Source organism: Ursus americanus, chromosome 6 (genome assembly GCF_024610735.1).
Source record: "Ursus americanus isolate L20-20 chromosome 6, mUrsAme1.1.p, whole genome shotgun sequence".
In the NCBI taxonomy this organism is placed as follows: Eukaryota; Metazoa; Chordata; class Mammalia; order Carnivora; family Ursidae; genus Ursus; species Ursus americanus.
Genome location: NC_142132.1, coordinates 70429776 through 70446157, shown reverse-complemented (window position 1 = coordinate 70446157; position 16382 = coordinate 70429776). Strand labels below are relative to the sequence as shown.

At 48.7% G+C, this 16382-nt stretch overlaps 1 protein-coding gene across 6 annotated transcripts in view; it reads left to right on the top strand.

The window, feature by feature from the left end:
• The window catches only part of TARBP1 (tRNA guanosine 2 -O-methyltransferase TARBP1), an 89765-nt gene that overhangs the window by 58250 nt on the left and 15133 nt on the right, over positions 1-16382 (top strand). For 5 of the 6 annotated variants that reach the window (XR_015724862.1, XM_087863127.1, XM_045783678.2 and 2 more), the window contains exons 22-23: positions 524-673; positions 8261-8347. Coding sequence is in view for 5 of the 6 variants with exons in the window: in XM_087863127.1 (XP_087719253.1) it covers positions 524-673; positions 8261-8347 (237 nt within the window). In the remaining variant the exon portion in view is untranslated. Of the gene's footprint in view, positions 1-523; positions 674-8260; positions 8348-16056; positions 16352-16382 lie in introns of those variants that run through there. The other variant, XM_087863129.1, reaches the window with a different exon arrangement.

The following is a 16382-nucleotide window of genomic DNA, read 5'->3' as shown; positions in this document are numbered from 1 at the left end:
TGTCCAGGTAAAGTACTCAGTACCTCGTCATTATATCTCAGTGAACAGATTTTAGGGTTGTTCAGAGAGTTGTAGAGCCGATAATTACTTACATTAAAACTTTAAGCTGTTCTGGGGGCACCTGGCCGGCTCAGTGAGTAGAGCAGGTGACTCTGGATCTCAGGGTTGTGAGTTCAAGCTCCATGCTGGGCGTGGAGTTTCCTTTAAAAAAAAAAAAATCCACAAAACTTAAAGTTTCATTTGTTTTTTTTTGGTGACTGTTTTTTAAGTTACAATTAATAACTATTTTCAAAAGTTGCTACAAGACTAGATCTTCATTGTTCCCACCATAAAAAAGAAATCATTTTTTGATATGCTAGAGGGGATGCTCTGCTGGTCATCGTATGTGATACGTGAATTTATCAGATCGACAGGACGGACACCTTAAACTTACACAGTGTTGTATGTCAATTGTATCTCAATAAGACAAAACAATTAATAACCCTAACCTAACAGTTTAATTTATGAACTTTATTTTTCTCAGAATTTTTTGAATAGAATTATTGACAAGATTTTCCAGGCTGGTTTCATCAATAATCAAGCATCCATAAAATATTTTATAGAATGGATTATTATATTGATTCTTCATAAATTTCCTCAATTTCTCCTGAAGTTCTGGGATTGTTTTTCTTATGTAAGTAAAAGAAATTTTTCATAATTTTTGGAATTAAAAAAGATTTTAATAGTTGCTTTTTGATTGTCCTGTTCCAATGTATTGACTTCCTAAGTTCTGTTTTGCGAGATCTGAGTTAACTGAAAGGACAGAAGTCCCTGGCATTCATCTTGCATTATCAGTCTCTATTCCAAAAAAGTGAAGATAGAAAGGCTTATGTTATTAAGAAGTAAGAGGGGGTGGGGCACCTAGGTGGCACAGCGGTTAAGCCTCTGCCTTCGGCTCAGGGCGTGATCCCGGTGTTATGGGATCGAGCCCCACATCAGGCTCTTCCACTATGAGCCTGCTTCTTCCTCTCCCACTCCCCCTGCTTGTGTTCCCTCTCTCGCTGGCTGTCTGTATCTCTGTTGAATAAATAAATAAAATCTTAAAAAAAAAAAAAAAAAAGAAGTAAGAGGGGTGCCTGGGCGGTTCCGTCGATGAAGCGTCTGACTCCTGATTTCAGCTCAGGTCATGATCCTGATATCAAGCACCATGTCAGGCTCTACCCTCAGTGCAGAGTCAGCTTGGGATTCTTTCTCTCTCCCTCTGCCCCTCCCTGTGCGTGTGCGTGTGCGTGCACTCTCTCTCAAAAATAAAATAAAAAGAAGAAAAGAGTGCCTTCTCTATCCTTTTTTACCAAGCAATGTCCTTGTTTTAAGAATGATGACGAATTAAATGCAATCTTTACATTTCAGAGAGTTTTTTAGTAAGGAAATTTCAAACAAGCACAGGAGAGAGACTCGAAGGGAGTCCCGATCACCAGCGAAGAACCATTCTTACTTCGTCTCTACCTTCATCTGCACCCCTAATACCCCCCCGACTTTTATTGTATTTTGAAAATCGTTGTTAAGGCACAGATAAGTGATAGGGTTCACAGCTGCAGCTTCCTCACAAATGATAACCTGTTTCTAAACATGAATTCTGCATACTTGCCCTGAATGTTTTCTGTTGGCTCCCAAACACATCCTTCCCCTTTTTTCACATAAACGACCTTGCCTTTTGCTTGGTGTGAAAATGGAAATGCCTTCCTTCCTCGAAATATCTCTTTTTGAATGTCTGCCTTCCTGTTTCATTGGAAGAAATTGTTGTGTTTGTCACACCTGTCCTTGTGTCCTTATTTGTATTTTCTTTTGGGGACTTACTCTCAATTCTCTACTCTTCTGTTGGTATTTCCTCTGTCCAGCCATTGTCTTAGTGCCACCACCGCATTTGATGGTGGTTTGCTTACTGCGTTCCGTAGACACTGCGTTCTTGACCAGTGGGCGGTCCGGAGCAGCCGTGTGTCAGGCAAGTCTGTTGGTTCCATTTTTCCAACAGCAGTTGCTCACTACGTGGCTCTGTTCTCACAATATTTCAAACGTTTTCATTATTGCATTTGTTACGGTGATCTATGATCAGTGATTAGGATTTGTCAAACGCTCAGGTGATGGTTAGCGTTTCCCAGCGATACAGTATTCGTTAACGTATGCACGTTGTACTTTGAGGCATAACGTTACTGTACACTTACTAGCCTCCTATAGTCTAGTAAATGTCACTTTTACGTCCATCAGAAAACCAAAAGAGCTGTTTGACTCTCTTTTTTATAATAATTTATTATATTATGTTAGTCACCATACAGTACATCCCTGGTTTCTGATGTAAAGTTCGAGGATTCATTAGTTGCGTATAACACCCAGTGCACCATGCAATACGTGCCCTCCTTACTACCCATTACCAGCCTATCCCATTCCCCCACCCCCCCCCGAAGCCCTCAGTTTGTTTCCCAGAGTCCACAGTCTCTCATGGTTCATTCCCCCTTCTGTTTACCCCCCCTTTCTTCTTCCCTTTCTTCTCCTACCAATCTTCCTACTTCTTATGTCCATAAATGAGTGAAACCATAGGATAATTGTCTTTCTCTGCTTGACTTATTTCGCTTAGCATAATCTCCTCCAGTCCCGTACATGTTGCTGCAAATGTTGAGAAATCATTCTTTTGATGGCTGAGTAATATTACATTGTATATATGGACCACATCTTCTTTATCCAGTCATCTGTTGAAGGGTATCTCGGCTCCTTCCACAATTTAGCTATTGTGGACAGAGCTGCTATGAACATTGGGGTGCATATGGCCCTTCTCTTCACTACGTCTGTATCTTTGGGGTAAATACCCAGTAGTGCAATGGCTAGGTCATAGGGTAGCTCAATTTTTAACTCTTTAAGGGACCTCCACACTGTTTTCCAAAGTGGCTGTACCAACTTGCATTCCCACCAACAATGTAAGAGGGATCCCTTTTCTCCACATCCTTTCCAACATTTGTTGTTTCCTGCCTTGTCAATTTTTGCCATTCTAGCTGGTGTAAGGTGGTATCTCAATGTGGGTTTGATTTGAATTTCCCTGATGGCTAATGGTTTTGAACATTTTTTCATGTGTCTGTTAGCCATTTGTATATCTTCATTGGAAAAGTATCTGTTCATATCTTCTGCCCATTTTTTGACTTGATCATTTGTTTCTCATGTATTGAATTTGAGAAGTTCTTTGTAGATCTTGGATACCAGTCTTTTATCTGTAGTGTCATTTGCAAATATCTTCTCCCATTCTGTGGACTGCCTCTTAGTTTTTTTGACTGTTTCCTTGGCTGTGCAAAGCTTTTTATCTTGATGAAGTCCCACAAGTTCATTTTATCTTTTGTTTCTCTTGCCTTTGGAGATGTGTCATGAAAAAAGTTGCTGTGGCCGATGTCAGAGAGGTTGCTGCCTATGTTCTCCAGTATGATTTTGATGGGTTCCTGTCTCACATTGAGGTCTTTCATCCATTTGGAGGTTCTCTTTGTGTATGGTGTGAGAGAGTGGTCAAGTTTCATTCTTTTGCATGTAGCTGTCCAATTTTCCCAGCACCATTTATTGAAGAGACTGTCTTTTTTCCACTGGGTGTTTTTTCCTGTTTTGTCAAAGATTAGTTGCCCAAAGAGCTGAGGGTCCATTTCTGGATTCTCTATTCTGTTCCATTGGTCTGTGTGTGTGTTTTTGTGCCGGTACCATGCTGTCTTTGTGATCACAGCTTTGTAGTACAGCTTGAAATCCGGCAACGTGATGCCCCCAGCTTTGTTTTTCCTTTTCAACAGTTCCTTTGTTTGACTCACTTTTGATACTCGCTGTTGGGACAGCCCAGAACCAAGCGTGCTGTATTTCCAAGGTGTGCCCGTATTAAACTTTGAGATGAGTGATCTTTGCCTTCCTCTTGCGCTTTTCTTAAACCACTGTGGTCAGCGATGGTGAGGATTTCATCGCAGCTACACACGCCTTTTTCTTGGTCTTCTGACGTTTCACGCTGGCAGCTGATGCGATGCACACTGCGGGGTGCGCTTCATGCCCCTCCCCGTCAGGTCGATGCTTCCCCGTCCCTCTCACGTGTTCCCTTTCCTTGTCCCAGCCCTCACGCTGGGTTTTATCCGAAGAATCATCCTACACTCGTGGTGAGCAAAGTACAACGTGTAAACTTGTTGCATCACCACAAACTATGGTCCCTAAAACTAATGCAACATTTGTGTGTCAGCTGTACTGAAGTAAGAAAAATTTTAATGAAAAAGAGAAGAGATATATACAAGAATGCCCCTGTCTATATTGTTGGAATAAACTCACATCTCTGTCAGTATGAAATCAAGAACCAGGTAGCCCCGGTGCTTCTCTTTCTGCACTCCCCTTGCTTCGGGAACCCCCGCCGGCCACCTGCCAGGCTCTCTCACATGACCACGCGGCTGAACTGAGGAGAGCGTCTTGCCCAGACGCTGCTCCTTCCTATCATCCTTTCTCCCAGTCTCCTCACTTGAAACCTGGCCGTCCCATAAGGCAGTGGCTCCGGCAGCCTCACAGTAATCCTGAAGGCTAGGTCGGGCGGTTTTTGTTTTTTTATTTACTTATGAAGACGTTGACGTTCAGAGAGAGGAAGCGATGTGTCACACCAGTAAGAAATGACAAAGCTTTAATTGAAATATCTGTGTCACTCCCAAAGCTGTGTTCTTTTCAGTGTTCCAAGATTCCTCACCTGGCTTCCCCTTCCCCTCCTCATGTCCACAGAATTAAGAAAAATACTCTGTCATTTTCCCTCGAATTCCTTCTCCTATCTGTTGCTTCATTCAGTCGTCTGTTTTGTCTGCTCTCCAGCGGGGGAGTGCCGCCTCAGAAAGTCTCGGGAACAGCAGGTCAGCTCTGGTGTCCTCCTAAGACGTCCTGACTCGCCCATGTCCCCAGTAATGCTGGCTCTTCTGTGAAGTTTTTCTACTTAGCTCAGTCTCTCTCTTTTCCTAAAGAGCTTTCAGACCTTGTGTATTGTCTTCAGATCTCTTTGTGTGCACACCAGTCAGGGGTATTCCTTGTAAGCAAATAAGACAACTTTTGATTGAATCAGAACGGGATTCTTGAAACAAGCAGGGAGGAGGAGCACGGAATTAGGAGGTGTGCAGAATGCCCAGAGAGCTACAGAATCAGGCTTGGAAAACAAGAACAAGGAGGTTCAGCGGCTCCAAAGAGCTGCAGCGACAGCCCTGCCGTGGAGCTGGTCCAGTGGGGATGCTGCTTTACCCCACGGTGGGGGGGAGTGCACCACCTTAACCCACAGTACACCTGCCATCCCTGGGGGCTTTGCCTCTCTGGGTTAAGAGTTTGCGATTCGGGGTAGATGCCTCTGGATCTAAGTGTCGGCACCTTCTCTTCAGCTGCAAAGAGGCTGGGAAAAGGAACGCGCCTGGCATCTTCAGCTCCCCGCAGACCTCTAAGGTGGGAGAATTCCCTGAACTTGGGAGGGGGTTCAGGATAATTACCCAAAAGACGGCAAACATTCACTACACCCATTTCTCCCTTCATTGGAAGCAGATGACCTCAGCTTTTATTTTTTAAGGAAAACAGAAGTCCTCACATAGGAACACCTTTACTGTCTCCACGGCTGTCATACATCATCTGCCTGTGTCCGTATCCGTCCGAGACTCTTCTCGTCTTGTATCACGGAGGCCCTGGGTCTTCCGTTGGAGAGCATTCTTCTGCCTGTTCTCTGGCTCCTCTGGCGTCCTGCTTTCTTAGGAGGCTTGTGCTTTCAGTCGTCTTCCGGACCCCGTGTCTCCTCCTTAACCAGTGTTTCCATTGCTTTCCATGTGCTCACGTCTCCTGCGCTGTTGATGGGTGTTTGCACTGCACGTCCCACCCCTGCCCTGTGTCCCGCGTCATAGTCAGACCTCCTGCAGGAGGTTTTCCACATCCTCCCACCCACCCAGCGGTCCAGCGCTGTCACTTCGCGGAGGACCCGCTCCGGAGTCCGCCGTCAGCCTGCTGTCTTCTCTCGGCCCATCCATGCTCTCCATGGCCTCCTTGGTCTCGGGGCAGTGACACGCTTTCCAGGTTCTTCTTGTCCCTCTGTTCCCTCTTTTCTGTGTCCTTTCCAGCCTTGTCCTTCCCCAGCAGCTAGTAGGTGTCAGTGCTTCTCAAGGCAAGGCCTCGGGCCCCTCCATTTCTCCTCGTTGTATAGTCAGGACTCACTTCCCTGAGGCACTGGCTCACTGACTGCTATTTCTGTTCCGGACATCTTCCCCCACGTGCTACATCAGGAGCCGGCAAACTACAGCAAAGCTGGGCCCCACGGTTTTAGAGCAGCCTTGCCCGCTTGCTGCCATGCTGTGTGTGGCCCTGTTTGTGCCTCGGGACAGCGCTCAGTGGTTGCCGCGGAGCCTGTACGGCTTGCAGAGCCACGCACGTAGTTACTGTTTGGTCCTTTCCAGAAGAAGCTGGCCGACCCTGTTCCAGACCTTCTCCTTGAATGTTTGTAGACCATGCAGAATGCGGACGTCTAACACCAAGTGCCTTCTTGTTTGCCCAGACGCGGTCTACCCGCCCGTGGTGAACAGTACCGTCTTCCTTACAGTCGCACGCACCAGACACCTTGATGCTTTCCGTGCTTCACGTGACTCGTGACCAGCTCCTGTGGACCCTGCGTCCCAGGGTTTCTCAGTTACTCTGTCCTGCCTCTGCCGTCTGTCTTGGTCGAGCCTCTGCCACCCACTTGCAGGGCTTCCCTCTCGGGCTGCCGGCATCCACCCTCGCTTCTGCCTCAGTCCATTCTCCACGTGGAAGCCAGAGCGGGGTTTTCAGAATGAAAATGTGGTCAGGTTATCCGCTTGCCTCAAAAGTTGCTCTCAGAATAAAGACCAGGAGTCTTCAGAACGGTCTGCAGGTCATAGGTGATGGCGCGCCGTCCTCCCTCTCCAGCCCCTCTGCGCCATGTTCCCCATTGGCACGTTCATCCTACTCACGGGCTCTGCTCTCTGTTGCTAGAACAATCCAGAATGCATGAGTCAGAAAACGGTGTTCTAATGTTTTTCATGTTTCTAGGTTGTGTGGGCCTGGCCAGGCGGTTCTGCTCCATGTGGTGCCTGCTGGGGCTGCGGTTTCCATGTTGGTCACCTCGGCTGCAGTGGGGGGAGGAGCTGTGGTGGCCTGGCTCTGTCTGCATGTGGCTGGCAGGTGGCTGGACCTCTGTCTGGGTGGCTCAGGATCAGCAGGAGGAGCAGCTCAGGACGACGTGTCATGGTGTGCATGTGTTTCCCCAGCGTCTGGTCGCATCCTGCTTGCTCATGTCTCACGGGCCGAAGCAGATGGCGAGACCTAGTTTCGTGAGGTGGGAGGGGCCTGCACGAGGGCATGAGCACAGGGAAGCCGGGGCCCCGGGAGGCACAGATGCTACAGCGGCACTCTGCCCTTTTCTGAGCCTTCACACTCCTCACATGCCCTCTGGCTCTCAGGCCATTTGCACGTGCTGTGCCCCCTACCTGAAATGGCCTTTTTCCTCTTCATCTACAGAGCTGTCTCTCTTCCTTTAGATCTCAGCCCACATGTCCTTTGTGTCATTTCTTAAAGGAAGAATGGTTTGGATCCCCTTATTAGAGGTTTTTGTAGCATGTAAATAGTGCTTGTTATAATTGGAATTTTAATTTTTTGTGTGATTTTTGTCCTTCCAACCCACTGGACTAAGCTCCTTGAGAGCAGGAACCTTATCTAATTCTGTTTTCCCCGATTTCCGGCATGTAGAAGACATTCAGTAGCTGAATAAATCATCTGATCTGCCTTTGGAGCAGTTTCTGGACGTTAGTGTCTGTAATCTTTCCTTTCCTATCTGGGGTCCATCAGTTTATTATCATTAGAATGATGTGTCCTTCCAAATTCCTGTAACTGGGAAGGTTTCTGCATCCCAGGTGAACCACTTACATGGCTTTCCGTCCTTGGCTCTAAAGTCGTCTGCAAGGTCCTAACTTTGGAGCCTGTCGCTGTCTTCCTGTCACCTCGGACTTGTTCTTCTTACTCCCTTTTCACCTGTTCTCTTTCCTTCCTGCTCCCCTGGGCTGCCCGTGCCTCTTCCGAGGTGAGTGCCCCCTCCGCTGTACCACTTACTCCACAGTTAAATTCATCCCACCTCGTGGTGTGTGCTGGGTGTTGCGTTGGTGTTTGGCTGCAGGAAGTGACTTCCCTCCTGTGTCTTCCGTCCTGGGCCCCACAGCGTCACAATAGGCCTTGAGTGACTGTTTAATTTATCTGACTTTTTTTCCAGGGTGAAGAGAACCTTAAAACAAGCATTTGTACATTTTTATCCGTTTTGTCACATTTGGACATCATCACTCAAAATATTCCCGAAAAGGTGAGTTTAAATGGCAAGAGGAGTTTAAATCTACAAAATGGAATTGTGTGTGTTTGTACTAATTTTTTTTAAAATGTGGAGTATTTCCTGTGATTTTTGCCACTTCTCCTCTTCCCTCCCACTACTCGCCTACTGTGCACACGTACTTAGACACAAATCCACAGGCGGGTGTCACGTGCGTGCACACGTACGCACCGAGGCACGTATGCCTGAGCACATCCGAAATCTGTACACAGACTGATGGGCGATGTCTAGTGAGAGAGGCTTAACTTTGTACAAGTATTTGTGTAAGAGACTTAAGTCAGACTTCCTTTATTGCACTTCACTGCTCCTTGACTGACGTGGCTGTTGAACGTGTGCTCGTGCAAAGACGCTTCCAGTCTGAGTATTAAGAGCTGTTGGGTAATTGAAGGCTGATGTGCCATGGGTCATTGTTTGGAGTGTGAGGCCCGTTCTCTTGTCTTTCTCCAGCTTCGAGCAGACTCCCTAGTGGTTTACCCCACAAAGTAGAGATAGTAGCTAATTCTGGTTAATCACTTTGGCAAAGCAGTTAAGAACTCAGGAAAACCTGCCAGTGAGATTTAGAGCAAGATTCTTCATTACTGAGTTTACAGGGAAGAGTGCTCTGAGCTGTGAACTCTGGGAGAGACCTGAATGTATAGAATAAGAAGCATTGTTTGGTGGTAAAAGTAAAAGAAAAATACAGGGGAGAAGAGGTTTCCTAGAATTTTCTCCAAGTGTTCTTGTCTTTAAACAGTGGTAATAATCAAATTTAGTTGTTAAGCTATTTCATGAATTCTAAGACCAAGATCTTTTTCCCCACCACAATTTGGCTCCTAAAATCCTCAGATCTTGAAATTGCGGGGTGCCTTCCAGCGTCTGTCAGCCAGATGGCAGTGTGTGAGTTACAGCTCCCTGAAAACTTGTGTTCACAGCTTCTGCCGAAATCAGGCAAGCTCTAGCATCAGGTAACATCACGTGTTACCTTCCTATCTTAAATATGTGCAGGAAAGAGATTTGCTTGCCATCTACCAAGAGAGGCAAGGTAGACAAGGAACTGTCATCAGGGTGGCCGAAAGAGCTCAAGAACCACTCAGACAAGTTCTGAAGATGAATTCATCTTAGAAGATGCTTCTACTAGATCTGGAATAAATAACAGGTAGTTGGTTAGTTAGTTATTGGAGAGAGCGAGCGAGCATGGGCATGCTGGGAGTATGGGGGAGAGAGAATCCCAAGCAGGCTCCACACTCAGCGTGGAACCCGATGTGGGGCTGATCCCATGACCCTGAGATCATGACCTGAGCCAAAATCAAGAGTCAGACTCTTAATTGACTGAGCCACCCAGGCACCCCAATAACAGGTTATTTTCCCATTCAGCCCTGTTTATACTCACTGTATATAACATATTTTAGATTTATTTTTTTATTTTCAAAGCATCCAAAAGAAGGAATGCTGATTAGTGGAATAGAAGAATCTCAATGTCAGTATGTTCTGAGAAAAGATCTAAATGGAGATATCTACAGCAAAGAGCAGACTAGTGTACTCTGTTAGTCTGTGTCCACATCCTTCACACACTCTGCTGCAAAGCCTGTTGTTACCTGACAAATATGTTTCTGTTTAAAGACTTCTTGGAGACAGTCACTCAAGACTTTCCATTTTCCTCAAAGTATGGAAATATTTGCACTTGTAGAGGTCTGTCAGAGAAGATTCAAAACTACCGCCAAACAGGACAGAGGGCGGAACGCTAAATGTTCTATGGAGATTGAAGGCAGAGGGGAAAACACCCTTCTTTAGTGTGCTCATGGTTGTGTATTGTCCTGTCATCTTGTTCAGTGTGTCCAAACCTCGTTAGCAAATAGGAGGTGGCATTACTGGTGTTCAGTCCCAAACAGTGTGTATCTCAGTCTCGGCCAAGGCCAGTGGTCACAGGCAGTGCCAGTATATCTGAGGGTTAGGTTCGTAAAAGGACGGTACTCCCTGTTGAGCATTATCCTGGATTTTTTTTTTTCTTTGCACTTACAAGTAATCTACACCTACCTCCCAGACCTTGGTTTCTAACACCATTCTCTCATAAAAGGAACCAGGGCTTCTTGGAGAAACAGCCGATTCTAGAACTGGGGCAGAAACTACACAAGGTATATAGAATAAAGAAGTGCTTTACACACACGGGGACGTGGGGCGGATCTTCCGAGGGGCACAGGAGCCACCGAGAGACCTCCCACTGGCTAAAGCTGAAACAAGCAACACAGTACAGTAATATTGGATCGCAACCCAACAAAATAAATATCCATGAGCTTATACTGATATAAGTGAATGATTGAATAAACCAATGGGAAAGACAACAAACCTCCTGGGCAGAATTCCAAATCATTTATGTGGACACTCTGGCTGGAAGGAGGGGATGCATAACCACCCAGTCCTTAAGTGTGGGCTGCTGTGGTGACGTCCTTCCACAGAGCAGAGTATGGAAGGGGGCACCCATGACAGCGGTAAGTCATACCAGTCTGTGCCCTTGATAGCATGTGATGGAAATGGCCTCTGTGGTTTCCTTCCTCAACACCGTAACCCCAGTCTAGTCACGAGAAAAACATCACCCAGATCCCACCTGACCTGACCCCCGCTCCTCAGACTAACAAGGTCACCAAAAACGAGCTAAGGCTGAGAAACTGTCACAGCCAAGAGGAGAGTAAGGGGACACGAGAACTAAAGGAAATGTATCCTGGATGGAGTAGGAACAGGACACGGACATTAGTAAAGACTAAGGCAGTCTGAGTAAAGCATGGAGTGAGGATTAAGGTTATAGGAGAGCGGTGAGAAATTTGAAGGGGAAGGTAGGCGTTTGGACTTGATTCCTCCGGTTTTCCTCTGATGTAAACTGGACGTGGTGCTACCTCCCTCTCGGGATCTGTGTAAGGATTAAATAGCACAGAAGTTACTTTCTCACCTCTCAGAATCATCTTTCATTCTCTGTGCCCATCAGATTTTGGGATCAGGGTTTCTCTGTCATTCATTCAAGATCTTAGTGCTTCCTGTAACAAAGCACTGCCGTGGACCCTGGCGATCAGGGAAGCAGGACGCAGCTCTGTCTGGGGGCATGTGGTGGGGGAAGTGCAGAAGGCCGTGGGGCACCGGTGTGACCTCCAAATCTCGGCCCACAGAGGACTTCCAGTTCAGCGCAGAGACCTAAAGGACAGGGCAGGGGAGCAGGCTAATGCAGAGATGCGTGGCACAGTTGAGACCGGGAAGATGCTGGAGACCTGGTGGGAGGCCGCAGAGCGAGCAGGGCCCAGTGCAGCAGGGCCTTTGTGAAGCAGGTCAAGGAGCTTATTAGCACAGAACATGAGTCACAAGCCCCAGCACCAGGAGACCCAGGGTCGGATCTTAGCGCCACCTCCTACTTGGTGTGTGAACCTGGACAAGTAGCCCCACAGTGGTGTGGACGTACAATAAATGCTCTGTGTGTGAGGAATTTGGACTTTATCCCGAGGGCACGGGGGAGATGCTGCCGAATTGTAAGCAGAAGGGTGACGCGATCAGACTTGGGTGTTGTGAGTGCAGCGTGTGTAGGATTGGTTTAGTGACGGGGGCGAAACTGGAAACTGTTGGGAAGCTACTGCAGCGATCTTCGTGCTTTCACATGAGCTGCACTGTGGCGTGGCGGGGAGGTGGCAGAGGGAGGGATGTGACAGGTGTGGGCTAGCAAGGAACGCCAGGGTTTGGTGGATGGCTTTGGTGGCGGGAAGCAGGGAAGTGACCTGGGCCTCCAGGGTTGGTGGCACTTTTCACTGCAGCGGGAAGAACAGACCAAGGGGATGGTGAGGAGTACATGGAATTGTGGGTTTGTCACCCATGCGAACCCCAAGGGCCTGGGAGGCAGCAGGTGCATGTAGAGCTCTGGGGCTCAGGAAGAGGTCCAAATAGGAACTACGACTTGAAAGTGGTCATCAGCTTAGGGACCACGACTCCGATACCTCAAGGGGAGGTGTGGAGGATCGATGAGCGCTGCCGTCAGTGTCGCTTGGGGGCGTGGAGGGACTGTGGGTGAACTGGGGTGCTCTGGTGCCCCTGCTGAAGATCTGGGGAGCTGTGGGTCAGGCTTCACCACACCTTCTTTCTGCCAAGCCCAGAACACAAAAACCTCTATTCTGAAAACCTCGAGTAGCCAGGGGTTCAGGTCGTCCGCACTTGCATGGGATTTGGAAGCAGAAGTGGGCCTCTGCTGACAAGCCGAGTCATGGGGGCTTTTGTTTCCTCTGGGACAGTGTCGGCTGGGGTCTGGCAGCCCGGCTCATTGCTCTGCTTGTGCAGGTCACGGCAGGCCTGCGTGGTGGAGGATCTGCACGGCGGTCGCCTGTCTCCGCAGTGTAGCTCCCGGTTGCTCAGCTGCGAGCCAAGAGCCCTTCTCTTCAGTGCTTCCAGTGATTCTGTGGTAAAGATCCATTTCTGTCCAACCAGCCACGAGATTCCGTGTCCGCAGCTAACCTCTAACAGGTTAAGATTCAAGTATTTTTCACAACACTGCCAGTTGTATAAAAAGTGGCTGTGGGGAGAGGAGCGTGGGCAGATGGGGTGGTTATAAAAGGACAACAGGAGGGGGGCCTTGAGCGTTGGAACTGTTCAGCTTCGTGATGGCGATGCTGGCTCTGTGAACCCACACGTGTGATAAATGGTCTAGAACTGAATACAAACACACCTCACGCACAACTGAGGACAAGGAATCTGGAAATCCAGATTGCATCAGTGGGTTGTGTCCGTGACCGTGTCCTGGTTGGGATGCTGTGCCAGGATCTACCAAATGTTAGCAGGAGGGGACACTGGACAAAGCAGGCTGGGGCACAGGGGACCTCTGTGATTTCCTACAGCGGCGTGCGAGCCTGCCGCGAACGCGGTAACCTTTCAGGTGAGAGGAGAAAAGAGCTGTGCCGTGTCTCGCGGGCTGGGGAGCCCTAACTGGACTGAAGCTGTGGGAGCAAGTGCAGGGAGTGTGTGCAGCCCGACAGAAGAGCCCAGAGCAGCACCAGCATTCAAGGGACAGGAAAGGAAGAGACGGAGAAGGAATGTGCGAGGGCGAAGGGGCGGCCTTTAGAATGGGGTGTCCTAAAGGCCATAGGAAGCACTGTTTTCAAGGAGAGAAAGGTCAAGAAAGACAGGGGCTTTATCCAGTGTCCAGCAGCAAGGAGCCTGTGACGGGACAAGCTCTGTGAGGAGTACAGGAGGGAAACGGTGGGGTAGGAGATGGACTGAGGATAGGGGCTTTAGGTCAGAAGTTGGAATACCTGGGGGAGCCTGGGTGGCTCAGTCGGTTGAACGTCCCACTCTTGATTTTGGCTCAGGTCACGCTCTCGGGGTTGTGGGATCGAGCTCTGTGTCAGGCTCCACGCTCAGCAGTGAGTCTGCTTGAGATTCTCTCTTTCTCTGCCCCTCCCCACCCCTCTCTAAAACAAATAACTTTAAAAAAGGTTGGAATACCTGCTTTTAAGGTTTTAGAAAGAAGAATAGTTACAGGTTTTGTGACAAGGGCTGGGCTCTGGCAGACCTGTTCCCCATGGTTGTTTCTCTGACGGTGGGGAAGCGATGACCCGAATGTCACATTGAGGATTGGAACGGGTGCAGACCCTCTTGTGACTTAGGAGGGTGGGAGAGAAAGGTTAGTGCGGGGTTGGAGACCATGCTGGGAGGAAGGCTCCGAAGCCTCAGCGGAAAGGTTTAGAAGGGCAGGGAGAGCAGTATGAGCCGCTCAGAGGAAGGGAAGCGCTTGTTCCTTGGAGAGAAGCCTCTGCCCTTGGGGATGGGCTGTGTAGTGCAGGTAGTTGGCCGCACGCCCCGTGGAGGGGTACTTTGGACCAATCATCACTCCTCCTCCCTCCAGTATTTGTCCTGTGCCTTTTGTGGGTCCTAGTGGGTTGTTCCTGGTCCTAGGAATTCTGCAGTGAACAAAACCGTCTCCACCGTCATCCTGGTGTGAGCAGAGATGATAAGTAGACCTTATACTGTCAGGTGGTGATACAGGTTTTTCTTTTTCTTTTAAGATTGTATTTATTTGTCAGAGAGCACGCACGCACAAGCAGGGGGAGTGGCAGGTAGAGGGAGAAGCAGACTGCCCGCTGAGCAGGGAGCCTGATGTGGGACTTGATCCCAGGACCCTGAGATATGACCTGAGCCGAAGCCAGATGCTTAAACCGACTGAGCCACCCAGGCATCCCAGGTGGTGATACAGGGTTTGAAGAAGATGCGGAATGAGGGGTTAGAGATGGGGTGTCTGGGGCAGGACGGCTATTTCAGGAGGTGGGTTCAGGGGAGACCTTCCCAAGGGTGGGATCCTGAACACGGACCTGAAAGCATGAGTGGGTGAGCCACACGCGGCCCCAGGGACTCTCCAGGCCACGAGGCAGCAGGTGCACGCCGCAGGTGAGTCGTCTCATCCTGCCTGGAAGTCAGCGACGGGCACGGAACAGGGCAGGGGGAGGGGCGGGGAGCGAGAGCCCTTCCCTACCCCGTGGGTTCTGGGAGAAATCAGGAGTTTGGTTTTAGCCACGTCATGTTTGGGTTGGCCATCGTTTACTGACACTGGTTTGTCTTGTCTTCACATCGGTCCCCTGACGTGTAGCTTGTGGGCGGTAAGACCCACTTGTGAAGCCACGCGTACTACAAGCAGCGACAACTGTGGTCCGTAACTGATGCTATCGCTAGTATTTACGTTTAGGTACCCTGACCTGTGTGCCTCATAACATCGTAAAGGACTGTAAAATATTAGTAATTAATGGTTAATATTCCCTTTACCTCCTCTTTTTTAATTTTTAAATCCTCTTCTCATGGTGTTTCGGATACCCTGGATAACCTGTCTTGGTAAAATACAAGTAAGTACTTAATGGTGCATCATTCAGAAGTTGCCACTTTCCCTCGCCACCCTGACACTTCTGTCTTCCTTCTAGCCAAGTAAATCTGTTTTCTTTGTGCTGATTTTCGTGGTTTTCTGAGATCTGCATCTGGTATGCCCCTCAGTCTTCCTTGCCCCTCTTAAAAATTATTCTTCCTCCACGTAGCCTTTTTGCTGGGCCCCGTCCGACTAGCTCCTGCCCTTGACCTTGCTCCGCATTCGCGGTTCCGAGGCTCCGCACCTTGGTTCAAGGTGCTCCTCACGCAGGGGTGGTCGTAAGTATGCGACAGTTACGCGTGTGTCTATATTCCTGTGTCTCCCCTGGTGTCCTTGTGTTGCTGACAGTACAGCGAGCTTTGATAAATGCTGACCATATTTTGGATGAAGGACTGACATCTGTGTATTTTGTCCTTCTCGAAGAAACTGGCAGATGGACATGAACTGTTAACCCTGCAGCATGTTGGTAAAGTCTCTGTGAGCACGGTTGTTTTTAGTCAGAAGAAGCCGTAGGACTCTGAGCTAGGTACAGCCCCGCGAACATTTACAGATGAGCCATTTGGAATGAGCATTGAGGTAGCTGCCGGTATTATATTAAAAGTTTCAGTCCATCTGGTTTCCACATTAATCTGTGTCACTTCCTTTGCTTTTCGCTGTCTGTGGAACTGTGTGTTTTGGAAGTCAGGGACTGTCACTGCCTGAAATCTGCAGGCTGTGAAGATGGGACAGTCTATGAATTCACAGGAAAAGACTACAGGGAAGTTTAAACGTGTATTATTTTTCTCCCCATTTTTTAAATCTTCCCTGCCACCCCTCTGTGTTCTGCGGGTCCAAGAGCATCACGAGGGAAACAGTTGTTCACGAAGACAAGAAGGAAAACAGCACTGCAGGAGGTCCCGGCTTTAGAAGCACTTGGAAGTGTACCAGAAGGGGCGCTCTCAGAGAGCCCTTCTGACGTCTGCAGCCCAGGGGGCGGCTGTTAGCACATCGAGGTTGCCGGGTGGTTAGCGTGCAGGCACTCTGTCCACGCTTGACCGGGCGCCGCCGTGCGGGGAACATGGACTGCGGCCGCCTCGTAGACAGAAACGGAAGAGCTGCGAGCATCCTTCTTCCTTGAGGAAATTGCTAATGCCCGAGCACCTAACGTGTCTGAGAAGGAAG